This window comes from Zosterops lateralis (assembly GCF_965231275.1).
Source record: "Zosterops lateralis genome assembly, chromosome: 3".
In the NCBI taxonomy this organism is placed as follows: Eukaryota; Metazoa; Chordata; class Aves; order Passeriformes; family Zosteropidae; genus Zosterops; species Zosterops lateralis.
Genome location: NC_139764.1, coordinates 16771740 through 16792988, shown reverse-complemented (window position 1 = coordinate 16792988; position 21249 = coordinate 16771740). Strand labels below are relative to the sequence as shown.

Below are 21249 nucleotides of genomic sequence, written 5' to 3'. Positions count from 1 at the left end.
ATGGTTCCTGAACAGCTCAGCCTAGTGCACAGCAAGGGAATGAGATTACACTGGACAAGACCAGCAAAGGCCAAACACTGCATGGTTGAAGCAAAAAGAGCTACTCCAGCCCTGGGTGATGGGGAGCAGGACAGAAACCAGGCAGGGAGTGGGGGATGGATAAAATCCTCCACACTTAACCCTTCCACATCAAGAAAACCCCCACTGACTTTGCTACCTACCAGTCTGTGCTATGATAACTGCTTTCTTGATGCCTCACTGCCAAAGGAGCACCTGTTCCTTGAACAAATATTACAGCAGCTATTTCTTGGATTTTACAACAAACAAACAAAATTCAGAAACAATTGGAACTGGTTCTGAGGGATCCTACTGCCTTTTTTTTTTTTTTTTTTTTTTTTTTTTTTTTGCTAATGATGTCAGAGAAGGTAAGTTGGTAGACAACGAGACAACGTAGCTGCAGCTGTGGGGTGAGTAGAAAAGCATAGTTAAATAAAGGATAAACTCCTTTTTGCAGTATGTACTATTTTTTCCCCTCAATAAACTCCCACAGCAGTGTACTTCAGTCACTACATCTCAGCTGTCAAGATGTTTTGTTTTATAAGGAAATGTTACAAGAGCAGGCCAGTGATCCCAGCCAAGAAACCTTTCTTTTACAGACCTATTTATAGGAGCGATACTGACAGCAAGTGTTGCACAATTTAGAAGGGTATCTTTCAGCTCCTGTGTTTTCTATTACTCAAGCCTGATGTCTCTGTTTGGAACTTGGGAAAAACTTGTAACAATTCCAAATGCCAGTGATTTATTCCTTGAACCCTTGCAAGGTGTTGGGCTCCCCAACATTTGTGTAAGTTATTTTCATTTCGGCTCTACGACAGCTGAACTGAAAGTTTGTCACACACCGGGAACTTTAAGGGCAAAATGTCACTAAAGCACTAAACCAAGGTGAGCTGTGCCTCTCCCTTCAGGCAATGCTACTCCCATACCCTCTGTAGTAAGACTTGGAGACAAAAATGAAGCAACAAAAAGTGTAATACAATTGACTCAAACAGTGTAGTGGGAACTTCCCCACTTTTGCCACTCAGTGAAAAGCCATTCAGTTAAAAACAGCTGTTTGTAACAGCCCTTCTAATTTTCCTGGTCTTCAGAAACACAAAGATGTGAGGTACAGCACTAAATACAAACATAAAGACTTTATTGAATGCTGCTCAATTCCCCAAAGATCTTTCATTACAAAATTTTTCCACACAACTGCAATTTAAAGAGATTGGAATGGTACTCTGATAAAAGATGTGAAAAAATACTTGATCAAGTAAACAGACAAGACTTCTATTGTCAACTTTCCACCTTTAAGAAACAGACTGCATTTTCTTTAAAGAAAACAAGGAATAATTTCTTTACATTCTTCCCTCCTTACTGAAAAAAAAATACTAATGCCAATTTTGGTCTCATTCTTCAGTCCATGAGATGCTAAAACTAATGCAGAAACATCCAAGTTGGGTCTCTCTTGGAGACTGCACCACTCTGGAGGGTCCTTGGGCTGATGAGGAGCATCATTGATGGGCTCTCCAGAGGAAGCTCCATCCTCAGCTGTAGCAGGAGGAAATCCCTAACTAGCCCAGGCCCCAAGAGGCAGCAGGAATGGGGTAGAGGCACTGGCCACCCCAACCTGCTGCAGCTGATCCTCTCCCTACCGCGCCTCCTTTCTAATGTGAGCATTGTATCAATCTAAATCTGAATCCAATCAGGAGTTCAAGGACAGCTCTGTATCCAAGTTCCTTTCAATGCTGTAAGGGGCATATACTGAATATCTCAAGTTACTGGTAACGTACCTTGGTTTATTTGAGAAAATACAGCACAACTAGAAGCCTTTTCTATCACCTTAACCAAAGTATGCAGCAATGTGAAAAGCACATATAAAACAAGGAAAAAATGTGTACATAGCAAACTATACCACCTATGTGCAACACAATCAAAAATTCAAGTCATAATTCTCACCACTCCCGTAATTATTTCACTCATTAAGGATGATAATTCAGTTCTATGAAACATTGGAAGTGACAGTATATCAATAATTAGACAAATTTACAATGTGTTGTGGTAATGACATCACTTAACTGCTGTATTTAAATTCAAATCTTTACATTTGCCAGAGAAAAAAATTGGCTGTTTCCATTATACTGATGAGGTTTCTTTTGCAAATCCTTATATATTTCAAAAGGGTACAAAAAAAGAATGTCTGCCGAGTAGAGGTGGTCATTTCTTTTATTTGGCACTTGTATTGTGTGCATTGAGCACGTTGTGAGTGCTGTTCTGCTTTTCTGCCATTGCCTTCTTAAGCTTTAACTCCTCCAACCTTCTCCACAACTCTTCACGTTCCAATTCTTTCTTTTTCTCTCTGATGAAAAGAGTGAAAGATCAATCTCAGATGTGTTTTAAGCACAGTCTAGAGACACAGTAACTTAACTGTGACTTGCATCTACTAATTCCTCTCTAAATTTTTTCTCCAAAGCTATTTTTAGAGGCAATTACAGTTTCCTCAATTAAAAAGAGAGCATAACAAATCAGTCATGGTGAGTGATGAACTGTACCTTTGCTCCAGCAAATGCAGACAATTGCTGTAGGGTGCCTTTGCGCAGCTGGCTGCTGTTTTAAGGAGGTTTTTTATCACATGCACACAAATTAGGGGACTGAGAATTTTTGGTGGGAAGAACACAGCTACTGCAAGGATGCTTGGCAGTGGTGTCAGCTGGCCAAGGGCCACTTGTGCCCTGCCTCCATGACTCCAGCAGTGCTGCTGAGTAGGTTAGTAGGGTAAGCAATGCTTTTGCTGAGCTATGAAAAGTCCAGCTCCATTCTCTTCAGACACCTGAGGCAGCACAGCCAGCAGCACCTGAGACCCATTTCAGCACCCAGGAGGGAGCACATCCCTGCCCAGGCAGGATGGGGAGCCTGGGCCCTCCTGTCCCCTCTCTGGGCTCAGCTCCCCCATGGGACACCCAGCACCAAACAGCTCCAGAGCCCCACAGCCACAACAGCAGAGCAACAGCCAAAATTACAGCTTGGACATATCCATCAGTGGGAACGTGGAAAAAGGCTCAGTACCTTTGCCTTTCTGCTTTGTATGAGCTTGTGAGTTCATCAAAAAGCTTGCCATTCATTTCCATCAGCGTTTTCAGCACGTTGTACACCAGTGCCACAATGGTTCTGAAACAGAAGTGGCACAGCCATTAGATTTACTCGTTGACAAAGTTAACTTCAGAGAACAAGCATGTGATTTCTTTTTAGGATTCTGAGCTTCTTATTCAAGATACTACTGTAAGGTCAAGGAGTTTCTGAAACAAAATCCTTTCCATTTTATTAATTTACAGAGGAAATTATAGTATAGTTAAACATTTTTTGAAATGGCTATTTCATCTTAAATTCCTGACTTCTGTAATTACACAGGATATAATTATTCATGCTGTGGCTGTACTTTAAAGCCATTCAATTATGTGAACCTTTAATAAACCACGTTTTAACAACAACTCTGTAATATTTGAGCAATGAAATATGAGAGTCTAGAAAAAGAAAACTTCTGGCTCGTAGCTTCAAGAAGGCAGCAGACAAGCCACAGGCTTAGTGTGGTTTAACACAGGAAAGCTCTCCTTGCAGTGTTTCTGGGCAGCAGGAGTCTTGCTAGAGAACTAGAATCAAGGATATCAGATAATGGTTTTGGATACCCCAGTTTCCCTAAACTCACCAGCCTGAGCAACACTGGCTGTGTGTTACGTGGCTGCCTGTAGTCCTGCACTACCCTTCTTTTTGTGAAAGTACTCATATTTCAGTAGACCATCTTAAACATTGTGTTATCTCCTTTAAACCCACTCATATTTACACAAAGAAATAAAAACCCAATAAAATTAAACATTAAAATGCCTGTCATTAAGCTTAATCACTATGCACAAAGTAGGTAAACTGCCTTCTTCCCCCTCACTAGCAGTTCCCCACTGACTGCAAAGCTGCAGCCCTGTGACTTTGAAAAAGGAGTCAAAAAACTCCACTAAGGAAATAACCAAAGAACCAGGTTTGCCTTTTCAGTGCACTCTGTCCATCGTGACCACTAGGAAATCTCCCAGCTGTTCATCAGAGCCTTGTGCTCATTCCATTCAAAATGCACACTATCCTTTGACTGTTTATACACTTATCTTTTTAATTTGATTTTTTTTGTACTCTGGCTTTCATGTGGTTTGAGGTCAAAAGCTTATTTAAGGTTTTGGTTTTCTGAGAAGAAAAGTTGGATTTTCAGCAAGAAGTTGAGTCCATATCAGACAACCAGATGGAAAAAAGCATATTTTGCTGCCCTCCAAAACAGATTAGAATCAAAGGATTAGACTTTCTTCTGCAAACTTCCTTGTCCTCAAGTAGGCAATTATCCTGTATCTTCCTTCATAAAGGCAACTTCTGCCTGCAGATAGGGAACAAAGGACATCCTCCAAATTTGTTGAGGTCCCAAATACATTGATACTCCAAGGACTATTCCCCAAAGCTTATATTCAGTTAGAGCTGCTAGTTTTCAACTAGACACACCATCTAGATAAACCCAGAATGATTGCAAAGCCTCCAAGGGCTTAAAACAGGACATCAGTTTTCCTGCAGGGCTGTGGGAGGCTCCTGCTCACCCTGGCTTTTGCCTTATTCTTATTATTAATTCTGCATATTAACTTGCAACTTAGCTCAGGGTGCTGGCACCAGCACGCTTTGCTTTTCAGTATTTCAATACCATTACTGCTTTTTTCAAACACAGGAATACCAAATATTTTACTTGTGGCACTAAATATAAAGTGGTCACTCATTTCTCAGTCCTACCATCCTTTATAAGAGTTGCTTTTCTCTGGTAGGATCTTTTCCCCTTCTTATCTCACTGATCAGCAATAAACACTTATGAAGACACAGACAACTGCATTCATCTGAAGTATTAAAGGACAGCAAAACATAATTTGGAAATTGCTTTGGTCTAAGCAGCTTTAATTTGCAGTTTGAACTAACACAAAGGATCAGATGTGATTACAATATAAAGACCAACATCCAATTTCCTCACACTTTTCCAGTAAATTCCAGGTCTCTATCCTAACAGTGCAGATCAGTGAAAGAACACCACAGCTGAAGGTGACACTCCATTTAACACCCAGAATGTCATGGATTTCATCTAATTTAAGTAACAATGAAGTCACATTTACAAGCTCCCAATCCAAACCTCAACCAGTGGACAATTTATTTATGGTGCCACAGATAAAGTGAAATGTTACATACGGATTCCAGTGTTCTTTGGAGATCTTGTACAAACTGCCAAACATAATTGGTAGAATTTTATCAATGTTCTCCTCAATCAGGCTAAGAATATATTCGTTATTCCAGAAGTACAAAGCTCTTTCTGCAACCTGAAACACAAAGTTAAAGGTTCATAACCATAAAATAAGTTACCACAAGGTTTGTTTGGGGTTTTTTTATACTTATTTTATTTACCTGAAAATGTGAACTTGACACACTCTTGGATATTTGCTTAAATAAAGGCTCTTCTATTTTCTTGAATTGTGTTGGTTCTATAACATCTAAGATTTCTTCAATTTCACCTAAAAACATTACCTGTTTGTTTAGAAAGGAAAAAAAAAGGATGAGAATGTTTCATATCACCACTGTAAACAAAAGCAAACAAAATTCAGCTTATACATTAGTCATGAATCCTGCAAAGAACACTGTTCATCATTATAAGGCATTTAGACAATCACAGGGGTTTTGCAGTCTAAAAGTCAATCATCACTCTTAGCTAACAGGTTACAGCTCTCCTGTTGGACTTCTTTCGTATAAATGCTGAATACTTCACCAAACTGTTTCTGCAGAAAATGGGGTTTTACAGTTAAATATAAAAATAGGGCATCTTATTTCAAGAATGGTTGCAGAGATTATCAGAGATCACTGAAGTAGCTTTTGAAGTGATAAGTAGTTAATTCCCATATAAAATTGCAACCAGCAGAACTCTGTATCTGGCACAGAAAAATTTATCACCACTTGCAGAAAAACAGACGAGAGTGTTAAGGGACCCACTTTTCAAGAGCTGGTGGGGACAGAATCTGGCTAAATCAGGATAAATCAAACTCCTGGTTTTTAAACTCATTTTAACTACATAGAAGAAACCAGACTGAGTCACATGACAAAGGTGAGTGCCTCAAGAAGCTTCAAGAAGTGCAAGTTTTCTGCAAGATCTCTTGAAGAGCACAGGAAAGACAAGGCTTGTGAATCTGCCCCACAAGATTTTACATCACAGCAGACACCAGAAATGAGACACAAAACCAACCTCTTTCTGACTGCACGTTTTTGGCCAAAATTTGAGCAGTCCTCTGATTACCTGCGTGAAAAATACAAACAAGTTAAAGCAGGACAAGTTTCTACTATGTACTTGATAAGGAAGAAAAAAGTACTGGCTTGCTTTTCCTTATCCAGAGGTTCAATGAAAACTGAATAAACACTCATTTAAATGTTTGTCTTGTTCATGTTATCAGAATAACTCAGACCCTTATTGCTTTGTGTGCCTGTGATTATCCATGCACACTCTTCTCCCATCCCAGTACTCACATTAATTGACAGGATGCTGATCACATCAAAGCATCACTGAGTGAAGTTATCCCCCGGTAGCTAAATCTCACAAAATATTTTTTGTCTTCTAATCATCTATACTTTGGGGTGCACCTGCCTTGGCATCAAAGGTTTGAAGCCTGAGAGGAAACAATAAATGCTGACAGGGCTCCACAGAGGAGCCATGGCCTCCAACTCTTCCTTTTCTCTGCTACCATTTGACATATTAGACTGGAAACTAAAGTAAGAAAAATATGAACTTACAGAAAAAATGTATTATAGTATCTGCATTTGAAACTACCTTACACAGGACTGGAAAAACAAATTTTGGAAAATTAATTGCAAAGTACAGCCCCCAAGAGGAATGGAGGGAATACAGCAAAGAAAGGCTGGAGGCATTTTTCCTAGAAATAAACATCTCACATGGTATCTAAATTACAAAATGAATGCTGGCTTTAAAAAATGGAAAAAAAAAAAAAAAGAAAAAAAAAAAAAAAAAAAAAAAAAAAAAAGCTGCATCTATGTTCCAGAAGCAGAAACATTCTCAGAGCCTTATAAACTTTCATTCTGAGGAAAGAACCTCTATTTTTTATGATACAACAGCACCAAATTGATCATATCCAAAGGGAAAACTTACTCAATTATTTAAATACCTTCCATATTTGCTTTTTGTCATGTTGATTTTTTTTCCTTCAGCTTTCCATCTGGCTGCTTTATTAACAACTACATGTACTGTCAAAAGTGGCTTTCTAGAGAAAAAAGCTAACATGACTAAAGTGCACTTCCCAGCACAAATATACTTTACTAGAGAGAAGACACACATTCTTAACTTGACATTCTCAACTTGTTAAAGAAATAACATGTTCTGAGTATAACAGTGCACACCTCAACAAGATAACCTACTCCTTGCTCCTCCTTGCTGGAGTATCAGCTTCCAGCTTGACTACACTTTTATGTTAAAAAGCTGATACCTGCACATTTATGTTAATGGACTGCTGCTTTTACTACTCAAGATTAATACTCTTCCCTGAGCTACAGGATTCCCAAGAAGTGGCTTACAACTGTAGGCACCTTCTGGAAAACTTAACTCATGTACAAGGACTGCACATTTACCCTGATTTCTTCCATGTAAAGGCCATTGCACTCAGCAGGGTTAGGTAACAAACTCCTCTTGTCAGCTCTGCAAACATCAGGACTGACCTGAGGCAGACTACCATAGCTACAAGAGCTCAGATTGAATGTCCTCCAAATTGACCCTGAGTGACAATTCCTGCCAGAAAAATAACAGTAAGGTATGTGTGAAGACAGCCTTTCAATGGAGTTCTTAAAATATTACTTGACCTAAAGCCAAGAAAAATTTCCAGTGCTATCTCATCAGTTGCCCCAAATTTTAACATTTACTTTTCAAGCATTTCAGAAAGTTTCTTAAAGCTTTGCTTATCTTATTTAATTCTTTTATAAAGCAACTTTTACTACACCTCCAGAGTAACAACCAAAGCAAACACAGGCAGTGACTCTGCAATGAGTTCTTGTGTCTTCTCCAGCCTGAATTCATGTTTAACTGATTAAGAAACAACCACAATTGTACAGACCACAGTCCAGATGAGCCTCAGAACTGCACTGTGGCACTGCCCTAAAGCCCTGCCTTCTTCACAGCAGTTTGGGCTCGGATGCTGCACCACACTTCCATAAATTTGTGTCAGGAAGTTCCGACCTTGTCACATTGTCACTTCATTCAATCTTGCAGGTTTTTATGTAACACTACACATTTTCAGCTCGCATGTCAACTTTAACTGTCAAAATGCCTGAGTTGTTTCCTCACTTGGCTTAAGGAATATGGAGTTACACAATTACTTTCTATTTCCTATCCCACAAAATAAGCTTATTGACCAGTGTGGCTGGGAACACTGCAGCACAGGGGGAAAAAGATGCTTCAAGCACACAAGGCACATCCATAGACACCCCCCACCACTGACAGAATAACTGGTGAGCTGAAATGGCTGAGCAGAAAAACAAGCTTCCACTGAAAGACCACTCAGTGAAGATCAATATTGCTTTCCCCACAGCTGTTTATCGTTTTTTCTTTATAGAAGAAAAATTTAGGTCTTGTGTAAGTTCTTCATTTTTCTGTCACAAAAGGGGTAAAATATTTAAATTATCAACAAAGCCCTAATGGAGATATTCCTGACTGACAAAAACCAGTTTCTTTTATAGTTGGCCTGACATCACTCTGTCTCCTCACGGGCTCACTGCCCTGAGCCTCTGCTCTTCTCCATGGGCCCTGCCAAAGCCTGTGCATAAACCCTTTTTAGCTGAGCTGTCAATATGTATCACGGGAGATTCAGTCTGGCAAAACCCACAGATGCCTGAAGCACCTGAGTTTTGACTGCCAAGAGGCACCCCAAGAACTGAATAGGCAAGACAGAAACACCACATTTGGAATTTCAGAGTTCTTTCTGTATAAACAAAGGGTTGTTTTTCTTTTCAACTTTTATTTCGGGATTGTTTATTCCCTAAAATATTTCAGCTTCATGCAGTGGCTAAGCACAAGCCATCAGTACCAAAACCACTGAAATTTTAGTCTTTATGAGGAGAGAATAGAGTCATGACATGCTTTCTCATTTGGGGTAGTTTGCATGGTACCAGCAGTTCAAACTTTTAGTTAAATCTGTGCTCTATCTTGGCCACAGCTAAAGAGATAAAGTACCTTCTCAAACACAGAATTTTCTTAACTCTTCTAGATTTCATTCCTCCCCACCCTGAAAAAAATCCTACTTATCTCTCTTTAATCAGGATAACACCGCACTGCTGTACAATTCAACAGGTTACACTGCAATATTTAATTAAAATTAAAAATAGAAAGACATCCAACTGAAAAACACTTACAGGCTCTGTTAAAGTTGTATCTTTTTCCAGGAACTGTACAACACAATAGGCGAGCTGGAATGGAAGTCATATGGTTATTTAGTTTAGGTAGACACTGTTTGGACATTGCAGCATTAGTAAGTATCACGACTTCTAATGGAAGCACTTCAGATCATGGGGGGAACCCAACCCAAGACACCCCTACACAGCCATTTCATATTAGTCCAAACTAAACAAAACAGCAATTAAAGCAGCAAGATATACAGACCTGCTCTATCTTAAAAAAAACTTCCTGCATACCAAAAATCATCTTTTTTTTTTTTTTCAACCAAGAAAATTATTTTTAAGCTTGGCAGATATTTCCCTAACTCAGATCCCATATTGAGACAGGTTTTTCTTAACATCAACTCCTGTATTAACATTACAAAGCTATCACTTTCAAACATTGGGTAAAAAAGGCCATACTTTCAGTAAAAACCAAGTTGTAACAAAGGTTTGACTGAGCACACATTGCTCACCGCTCAGGTACCAGAAATCTACAGCACACAACATTCAGTAGGAAGATTACAAGTGAAAGAATCTGAACATATTCCAAGGCCACAAGAGATCAGGCAGCTGTTGCCCAGCTGAGTGTCCTGTCCCAGTGCAGCAATGGCCAACAAGTGCCTGTGGAAAGGCAGAAGGAGTGGGGAAGCAGAATGTGATTTAACCACCAGCATTGCTCTCCCAACCTCTCCTGCTTTCTGTGCAGGGCCTGCTCAGGCCAAGGATATTTAATATTATTTAACTACTCAGAGTGTAGTTACTGAGCACATAGTTGAGTAAGTAAACAATCATCCCATGCAGAAACCATACAATAATCCTATTACAGAACTAGTTACAATCCTAGATTCCATTAAGACTACTTTTAAAAAGTCACAGTATTTCACAAGATGAAGCAAAGACAAAAATTATGTAATATCCATTACATTTCAATACTTGGCATGCTTGTACTTAAGTATTACCTTTCTTTTTTTTTTAATCTGTTATGGCAAAGCAGATAATTACAATGCTGTAATTGCAACAGGTCTAATTTATTTCTTTTGCCCTTAGGCTACTGATGCATTTCTATAGATTCAAAAAATAATAAATGTCACACATTAATCTCATAAATCCCATTATAAGTGTATATTCAGTACAGTAATGCTTTACTGTTCAAAGACACAAAGACTCAAGCTTAATTCATCTTTAAGGCTTTAACTTTTAAGCATAGGCTATACTTTACTCAGCAACAAAGCAACCAGGCCACTTGGGATTGCAAAGGAGATTTAACACTGGTTTAGACCTTTAGGACAAGATGAAACACACAGTGTTGTGTGTGCACCTGGCACCAGTGTTTTATGAAGGGACAGAGGAGTGGCCTGGTCAGCAGGACAAATGCTACTTTCAGGTACAGCTGAATTAACAGTGCCCTTTCAGTAGCCATGAACTGGATCAAATGTATCCCCCAAAAAAAGGCAGCTTGCTGTACTGATGTGTCAGTGAGAACACCTTTGGGAGGTGACCGGGCCCTTTCATTTCACTGACTCATTTCATGGAGCAGCAAGGCAATAAACTACAAAGACAAGTGATTTGATTAATTTAAAATTTCATGTGAAAATTAGGAATTAAGTGAGCTCTTCACTTGATCCTGTTTGTAGGCTATACAGTCATAATGATTTCACTTTAATTAGAAACCCATTTTCTTGTATCTTTAGTCTGTATGGAGCAGTACTAGTGAGCTAAGTCACAAAGCAAGTTTTAATTAGCCACAGTAGAATGACTTTCAAGTTTACATCAACCATATTCAATACTTGAAGTGCCATATGTCTGGAAGGGATACAGATTACTCCTCAAATGAAATGCTGAATGTCTGTGGCAAGTATAAGAATCAAAGTCAGCTGAAGAACTGCAGCATTCTGACAGCGTGTCATGGATCTACATAATTCCTGGCAGATCCAGAGAGCTACTGTGCCTTTCTGCCATTTAGAAATGGTTACAACATTCTCCCTCCCACCCCATCACTGGTGCAGCTTTAGAAAGAAAAAAATGCTTCTGAAATAAATACCTGGCCATACCCAAAGTTCCTTTACACACAGCATTTAAGTTACATAAAGGAAATTACAACAGCACAAGGCCCTGGGATTAAATGAAGCTTAAAGTGTGACAAGACTACAAGCAAAAAAGCTTCCAACTTCAGTTGATAAGTCTTTGACTCACTGGTACATTCTTTCACTTGTAATACATGCCAAATATTATTCAAAATTAACATTTAGATATAAGGTCGGGAAGACTTTTTTAAAAAGTGACTGAATTTGCAAATATTTTTGAATATTGATATTATAACATATAGTGCTTTAAATTTCATCAGTTTCAAATGTAAATACAAAAACCCCACCACTCTTAAAAATAGGCAAAAGCTTACCTGTGCATGAAACAAAGCTAATCCCTTTGCAGTATGCATGGGAATCAGAACTTTCATAAGGAACTGTTTGTGTTCTGCTTTCAGTGGCAGTGCAAAACCATTGATAATACTGAAAACATGAATAAGCAGGATTTATTTTCATTAAAAAGATATTTTTTTCCGAGCAAGTCAAGAATTTCTGTAAGTTCAACTGAAACTCCATTTCTGATTCAGTTTTTAAACCTGATTAATTTGAAGTCATAAAACAGCTCTACATGTACACAACCTTTAAAATGCTGGTATCATGTGAGTTTAGACTCTTGGTAAGGATACCAGAGAACCACACTAGAAGCTAGATAAGCATTAGATGAGCTGAAGTATTTTTATCATGACCTCCATTAAATAAAATCATCTACAGTGAGTCTTGCTGTCCAATTGTAAAGCTTGGACAGATGTATCAGGAAGCTGATCCATTTCACCCACAATCACTAGCAACTTGCAGAGAAAAAAGAATAGATTATACAATTTTAACAGTGCAGTTTGAACACTTGTTTAGAGATTGTTGAACAACCTTTCCCTTCAAAAACAAAGTTCAAAAGTTGTCTCATTGATTCAGTCATCTTATATTTAAGAGTTGATGAGCTATAGAACACATAAAAGTCCTTCAAGAAAAGGTTAGTTTCTCTTGCCCCTTACATTTTAGGCAAATCTGAGAAAATGATGGGATCCCTATCACTTGATTTTTCATGAAAATTTGTTCCACAATATTTCACCGCATTTGTATTTTCAGTTAGACCAATAATACAATTTTCTACTGTGAAATGCATGACAGTTTTGGAAAGGTAGTAAAAAAACTACCAGAGAAAAACTTCAAAGTTAAATTGAAGTTAGTGAAATAACATCCAAATAAAAGGTAACTAAAAACCCCTAACACTTACAAGGCTTTCCTGAATAGAACTGAAGGAAAACCAGCCTGCTGAAGATTAAAGCATTTCTTTCAGCACGAGGGCAAAAGTTAACATTCATTTTCTGAATCAAAGAACAAGTCATCTATCAGGTAGAAGATAAGCAAGAGTAGATAGGTCTGACAAACAGGGACCCTTGAGAAACGTTTTTTTGCCTGTCATCTTTAAAACTTGCACTGAAAAAAGAATAATTTATTCTGTGTCCTAATTTGATATTCATGTGGTAACCCAGACAGTATTAGATTATCAGTGACTGCACTTCATCACTTGTTACTGTAATAATTCTCTTCCCCCTCTATTCCCAAAGCAGAAAAGCTGAAGCAAACATTCACAATTATGTTTTATTTTTTTTTCTGTGTGAGATCAAACTTACCTTCCTAATATCTCAAGAAGTTCAGCAACACCATTGAAGTGCTCTGTTTCATATATAAACCTGTTACCAAAAAAGACAACCATCAAAAACTGCCACAGAGGATCAGAGATTCCAAAAAAATAACCTTTAGTAAGCTTCAAATATTTGAAAGCAAGATCACAACATAAAAGACCAAACACAGGTCTTTTATTTCAAGAATAAATCACTACAGACCCAGACCATGAAGGCAAGATAAAATATTCCTCACCCTAGTCTCTCACACACACATAGAGCATACCTGAGGAAAATGTTGTTTATCTGTTTCCTGATGAATGCTCTTAAACCAAGGAATTTTCCATAGATCCTATGAAGAACTGTCTTTAGGAAATCACGTTCTCGTGGGTCTTCACTGTCAAACAGCTCCAACAACTTCAAAATTAAATTGAAACTCATTACTTTTGAAGGACTCAAGATTTTGCTTTGTTACTATCTGATTTGAATTTTATTTTTAATTTACAAGTTTACATTAGAAAAAACTAGAATCAGTTTAACTGCACATTTTATTTAGATGTCAATATATACTGTGAAAATTACATTTTTAATAAAGTGGATTTTTTCTAACAAACTCATCAATTTCATTCCTTTCCTGTGTACAACAGACACCAAAATCACTCCAATAACTATTATACTATCAAAATAAAAATGCAATTGCAAACATGAGATTATCAAACTGTAGGTAAGTGGTTTACACTTTTTATTTAAGAAATCAGAATGAATCAAATCCATATCCTATGTTTACCATTTCTTAATTAAAATCCTTTACTGCTTATCTCAAAATGGTACTTGTGTCTTGATGGCCAAGCAGAAGCATTCCTATACAAGAAATTTTACAATTAAGGAGGAGTTCATAGAATAAACACAAGATATGTGGTTATTAACCAATTCCCTATTAATACTGACTAAATGCTACAAGAAGCTAACAAAACCTTCCACACACTTTTCTTGTAGAAACTCTTCCAAGGATACAGAAAAGACCATACTCACTCAAAGACATAAAAAAATACTCTAACCACATTACAGACCATAATTTTTGTTATATATTTTTTTAACCCTGCATGCCCAAGCAACAGCATATTCAGAAATGTTAAACAGCCACCAGAGTCTCCTGCTCAGGTCTAAGCTTAGGTATGCCTGTACCAAGCAGCACAAGGGACTGGAAACAGCTGTTGAGGAACTTGGTTCAGGCTCATTTCAATTTTATATTTAGCAGGAATTTCTCAGGGTCACTACTCTACGTTTTTTCCCATATATAGCTAGCTGTTGGTTTCATTGTCTCTATCTTGTACTCTAGAGAAAGATCAAGTGAAATGTCAGGAACAAACTCTGAAATGCTGCTCTTAAGGACCACAGATCAATTTGCAAACTGGATACCCACAGCCAATAGCTCACCAGCAGCTTCAGGCTTAAGTTTTGTATCTAAGTTGAGTAAAACTGTGAAGAAGGCAACACTTGTACACAAGAACAGCAGAACCATAAAAGAAGTGGAAATTAAGTGCAGTCACTGAAGGCAGGGAGGGAAAGCACCCATCTTGTGGTTTTACTTTTCATTGCTGTATTGTGATAGCCTGCCAGCACCCACTCTTCAGATACTGAGCAAACAAGTATTTTGACAAACAAAATTTGGCAAACAAATATTTCAACACAGTGAAAAAAAATCCCCATTAAATTCACCTTGAACCAAAAGCTGTTACTGCATTCTACACAATAATTCCCTGAGAAGTTATATTTAATATGAAATCTCCCTTCATTTTCTTTCTCATAGTTGCTCTGTCATGGTAAAGCATTACTTTCCTAATTAATTTCTTACTTTATTTTTCCTTCAGTAGTTAATACACAATAGTAAAGAGAATTATACTATCTAAACACAAGTAAGAAGGTGTTGAAACACATTTCACATACAGTAAGTACATGAACTTTTTACAAGAAAAAAGTTTGCTGCAATTTTTCCCATGGTAAAACTAAAAAAAAAATCCCAAATATAGAAGGACTACAAAAATATAATTACCATATTATTGATTTGACTGGAATTAAGTTACAAATTCATGAAAAACAGAACTTTACAAATTCTAAATACCTTGCACTGCAAAGCACTGAGGTTGATATCTGAAAACAAAGTGTTCCTGAAGTTACCAATTACATACAGCCCCTGTGGTATGATGTGCTGTTTATTTAGTGTTTGGCAGAAACCACTGCTGCAACAACTGAAGTTTACCCTGCACCAACAGGAAAGCTTTAAGAGTCCACCTGATAAATTAAGCTCAAAAGGTGATCTTTAAATCCCACTTTCAACTTTCAAACTCCCCTCTTACCTGCTGTACAAATCTCTGGTCAATGTATCGCTTCGCAATGCTGGGCTGAAAATCCGGGCTCTCCAAAAACCTCAGGAAAAACTCATACACCAACTACAGAGATGGAAATGAAAATACTGAAGTTAGTAAGCACACCATAACACAGATCTCAGCCTTGTCACCACCACCAAAGTAAGTGGAACTATTCACATGCTCAAAAAAACCACAAAAGGAATCAAAGCCTAACACACCACTGCTTAACCACAGCTCCTATTGAAATTTACTGAAAGAATTACAGTAAGTACTCAGAACTTTAATTCCCAGAAGAGTCAAAGCTTAATAAATAATCTACTGCAAATACCACTGGTTGACAAAAAAAAAAAAAATCCTAAATGTTACATTCCTGCCATGTTAAGAACTTACTAAGGAGAAATAGGTTACCAAATATTGAGCAGCACTGAAAGTAAAATTAAGTGCTCTAACACTACACAATTTCTTAAAGAGATGAAGAAAAAGCTACTAAGTGTTCCTGAAATTAAGTTTTGACTACAAACTCCAAAAATGAAAAGTTGCATTAAAAGAGCTGAATGAATTCACAGAAACTGAAAGAGTTTGGATTAAAATTAGGCTTCTATACCCTGGAAACTCAATTATAATATCCATTATGGCTTGTAGCATATTATTTCTACTTAGTTCATGTTCCTATTTGCTTCAATCCCATAATGTCCAGAGATAAAAAAAACTGACAGGAGACAGAGCTATCAAAGACCTGGGGAGCAGAGAGTGGCCTGAAGAGGCCAGAGCACAAGTCCCATATTTTGGGGCTCATCAGAAGTCCAAGACAAAATACTGCACTTCCATAAAAATGGCAGATCAATAAAGTACACAGAGGGCATCTCTTCACTAAGACAGAACTGAGAGGAAAGATGCCTTATGTTTAGATTACATTCAGAGTTGTTCATATTCTCAATGCCTATTTCATAATTCCATATAATTAAACAACTGATCAGTAATAATACTACAATGCAATTTACATACCTCATGCCATCACTGGCTTGGCTTCTAAGTAAAACCCACACAGAGCTGTGCTCATACAGGCATGAATTTCAACTATTACCACTCTGAGCACTCAACTAAACCGAGAGCAAACACCTGAGTAATTCATAATTATAATTAAGAACCTCCCTGCAGAGAAATGCATTACAGTAAGTACTTTTAGAAAATAGAAAATAAAATAACTGTCATTTGAGCTGACAGTTACTTCTGCATAGCCTCAAGGAGGGTGTGCTGTACTTGCAAAGCAGAGGCTTGGAAACTCAAGCTACCCTTCACTTTGTCCCCCTCTGTCAGACTGCAAGAGCTTTTCATTTCAGCAGTTTACACAGGATAACAGGATTGGGAGGGATCTCTGGAAATCATCTAGTCCAACCCCCTGCCAAGGCAGGGTCACCTAGAGCAGGTGACAGAGGAACAGGTGGGGTTTGAATGTCTCCAGAAAATGAGATTCCATGACCTTCCTGGGCAGCCTGAACCAGTGCCCAGCCACCCTCAATGTAAAGTTCCTCACCTGTTTCAGTGTGTGGCAAATACTCCTTGTCCTGTCACCATCCTCTTGGAACCATAGAGAACCCAATGGCAGAATTTAAATGCCACCATACTTCATCCTCTGTCTCAGAAAGAGTTCAACCCTGGCTGTTTAATATCTCCATCAATGAGCCAGACAGTGGAACTGAGAGCACCCTCAGCACATTTGCAGATGACACCAAATTGAGCAGGTGCCTTGAGCAACCTGATCTTGTGTAAGGTGTCTCTTCTCAGTGCAGGGGGCTTGGACTAAGGTGATTTTTAAAGGTCTCTTCCAACTCAAAACATTCGGATTCTACCAATCTTTTTCAAATTAGCAACTAGATAAATTCTTATAGAAATAGGCAACATATGGCCAAAGGAAGTTATACGGGACAGCTTCATAGGGATTAATTTTGGAACTTAATTTAATTCAAGATTTCTGTAATAAATTGCTATATTAAATGTTTCTGTCAGTGGCAACAACAAAGAACAGCCATGTGTGATAACTGCTTAGACAATGCCACAATATTAGAAGCTACCACCAGGGGGGAAAATAGAAAAAACCCAACATATGTCATGTTACCCACAAGAAAGGACAAGTTGACCCTGAAGCCCTAGAAGAATAAATACAGGATGAAACTCGAAGATTGCAAAGTCACAGTTAGAATTCCAAGAAAAAGCTCTGCTAAGCATTTGCAAGCCCTTAAGCTGAGAAAGGGTTAGCCATAGGATGACTAAGATCCATGCTCACAATGAAGCTAGGGAACTGACAGATGAAATCCTAGAGTATTCCAGGAAGATACTGACAGCACAGACAGAGATGCAGAGACCTGCACATGCTTGAGGAAATTTATTAAAACCTGAAAGGATACAGAGAAAGAGCCACTAGAATTGTCATGGGACAGAACATTTTTTAAGAGTGAACACTAAATTGGCATATTTTGTTTTCCCTAAAGGACCGAGGAGGAAGGATAATTATGGCTTCTTTCCATAAACAGATATAGTGACTGCAATAGACATCATCAAGCAGATGAACCAAGTGAAAAGCACAATGCTGCAACATCTTGTTACAAGCTGTCCAAGATTAAATTCAGGATATCAACTGGGTATCAAATGACTTTGGAAATCCTTATGAGCCTGGGGAGATACATGAAAGCCTCTTTATCCAGGGTATTTCAGGAAGCAAGTTGCAGTGGCCATTTCTGCACTTCTACTGTATGCTAATGTTTGCAAACTTGAAAGCATAACATCAAGAAGCAAACTAGGGGCACCAGAACAGATTCTGGCCTTAACAGATCCTACCTAGAGAGACAGGCATGCTCAGCTTTCTTGAGTTAAACAGAAACATTACTTTTGGAAATACTAAATCAGGGAAAGACATTGGATTCAGTACTTTTTGTTCTCAAAACTGGTCTGCTTGGGTCAAAGAGCTATGAAATACAACTCCTAATGCTTTAGTGATTCAATCTTACCGGGACCATTAGAATATTGTGGCTTTAAACTACCAATTCCACCAACTCTGCAACTCCCTAAGCTTCAAAATGCATAGTGGCTTTAAATGCCAACCTGTTGAACCTACTTTGGCTGTTACAAACCATCCTGAGCAGTACATCTTTCAAGTGCCATTTCACTGAAGGTCCAGAGTCTTTTGTTGTGGCTACACACATTGGTAACTCACTAAGCAATTATGTCAACAGATTCAAGCACAGAAGAGTAGAGGTTCAGATTTTTTTCTTTCCTCTCCCAGAAAACTGGCTACCTGACTGCCAGATCAGGATAGAATTTGGGATTTGTAATTGACTGGTCACAAATCACATCCACACCTTCCCTCCTTAAGCAGTCCTTTAGACTATGCCAGAAACAGTAGTGTATTTTTCTGGGGAGGGGAATGGTTGTGTACAGCCTTTCTTCCACACACAAAATTTGACACTTCCAGCAGCTTTGTGCACATGAAGGGCAATGAGGAAGTTATCCAATTCAGTCTTCTATGGTCCAGTAGTATCTGAAGTGCAAAAGGACAAAGTGGGCAACACAGACTGTTTTCCACTGTGCTGCAAGGAGTGATCTATTCCAAGGACAGGAAGAACAACAGACACAGGAGAGGGAAAACCACAATGGATTTTGCCAGATAGCCTGGCAAAAACTCCCTTAGAAAAAAGCAAGGAAGAAACCTGAAAATAAGATTTCAGATAATACCACAGGCTACAAACCTCTTTCAATTCCTCTCAGGCAAGCCTAAAGCACAAGTGAACTGATCACAAAATCCACAGGTCTTTTTCTATGAACAGGACTAGAGTTATATTACGACCTGAAGTGAACTGAGCTAGCATTTACAAATTTTACCTCTGAGCTACAGGTATTTAGAAGTTAGATGGTGCTGCTACTGACTACAAGAGACATTTACTTACCCTTGCATCCTCCCCCCAACAAAGTCAAGCCTTTCATCTAGTTCAGTTATAGCCATTTCTCCTATGAATTAGAATCAGCCATATATAAGAAAATAATTTTCACAGCCTTTAACCTGCAGAGTCATTTTTTGTGATAACTTAATTCTTGTTTGGTTTAAGTCTGAAATACTGTGCTGAATATGTACTTTTTAGAGTCAATATTAGAAGCACATTTTTTAAATAGGAGCATTTGTGGATGGATGCATTAGAACTGTAATATTGTAAGGGCAGAGTAGCATTTTATCTCTCGAGAGGAAAGAGCAAATGGTACACAGATGTGCAGCAGCTTAATCTACCCACTGCTAGGAGCTGCTACTTCAGTTTTCTTGAACAGATACTACCCACATAAATTCACCAATGAACTACCCGAGATATGTGCTTGAATATTTACAGCTTCCAAGAGTTAACTGAAAATAAAACTCAGCAGCATTTCAAGTCAGCCACGTGATGGATACAGCAGTGCTACAGAAATCATGAGATCGCCACACAAGCGCAACAATGGAATAACCACGCAACTGTTACCAAACAACGCTGATATTGTAGAGTTTTCGCATGCAGGGAGGGAAAATGGTGAGGAAGAAGGAGAGGATTTCTCTTTGCTCAAAGGACAAATAAAGGCTATTACTCTGGTTTTTGTTATTGTCAGGAGAAACTGAACTGTTAATACTAACTTCTATTTGATTGAAACGACACTAAAAAGTTGCTCAGTTGCAGGAAACAAACCTCTTAGGTGAGGAACAGAATTACTTAAAATATCCACAGTTTTAAGACAAACATACACCACTGTTTAACAGTGCAATCCTTCTGTTTAAAAATAGTATTTAGGCCATTTAGAAGAGTTACATTCGACCATATTTATACATGCTAAAAAAAGCACCACATTTTTTCCCCCTCAAGTATAAAAACTCAATTGTATTATAAAAGCAATTATTTTGTTCTTAACAAAGGCACAAAATCACTGAAGTATCCACATTTCTTGCCTTACAAGAAGGCTTGAAAGTAAAGGAATCACACACCTGTATGTGGGGCCATGAGGCTTCAAGAGTTGGTTCATCTTCTTCTGGATCAAAATCTGGGTTATCACTAGGTGGAAGTGTTCTGAAAATATTAGAACTAATCTGCAAGCAAAAAAAAAAAAATAAATTGTATCACTGTTTATGCTTTCACAGATCACACTCATTAAGGTACTTCATTTATCCTGATGTCAAAAGAAACAAAACCATCTTAAAAAAAAGTAACATAATAAATCACTAGCTCATTTTTTCAAAACTGCAAAATACAAAGAGCCAGAAGTCTGTAACACATCAGTGAAAATAAGAAAGTAACTTTTGTCTCAACTGCTTTACAAGTTTGTAGCTTGACATGGTCATATTCCAGAAACTCCACTGAAACTATGGAAGTTAAAAAAAATTCAGCTTCCCTATTAAAAAAAAAAATTAACTATGTGACACCAAGAGCTATTTTTATATCAGACCACAAAAAAATATAACTAATCAATTATGATTTAAAGAGAGTTCTCTCCACATATAAGAGAGCATGTCTGTCATGTAAGGCAAACAATCCCAAAAACATCTTATTTCTACAGTTCTTCACTTTGCCTCATTTCAAGATGTTTCTGTTTACATTTTTTCACCTTGGAAAATTTCAAGATGTTTCAAGGGTTAGAAAAGTTAGA

The 21249-nt window shown here is 37.9% G+C and overlaps 1 protein-coding gene across 1 annotated transcript in view; it reads right to left on the bottom strand.

Annotated features, from left to right (window-relative positions):
* Positions 1-1175: 1175 nt before the first annotated feature.
* The window catches only part of PPP2R5A (protein phosphatase 2 regulatory subunit B'alpha), a 41203-nt gene continuing 21129 nt past the window's right edge, over positions 1176-21249 (bottom strand). Inside the window, exons 3-13 of the mRNA XM_083856955.1 lie at positions 20591-20692; positions 15583-15675; positions 13512-13642; positions 13235-13294; positions 11918-12026; positions 9496-9549; positions 6332-6382; positions 5503-5622; positions 5290-5417; positions 3103-3204; positions 1176-2395 (exon numbers count right to left, since the gene is read on the bottom strand). Coding sequence (XP_083713081.1) covers positions 2263-2395; positions 3103-3204; positions 5290-5417; positions 5503-5622; positions 6332-6382; positions 9496-9549; positions 11918-12026; positions 13235-13294; positions 13512-13642; positions 15583-15675; positions 20591-20692 — 1083 coding nt within the window. The 3' untranslated portion in view covers positions 1176-2262. The remainder of the gene's footprint in view (positions 2396-3102; positions 3205-5289; positions 5418-5502; positions 5623-6331; positions 6383-9495; positions 9550-11917; positions 12027-13234; positions 13295-13511; positions 13643-15582; positions 15676-20590; positions 20693-21249) is intronic.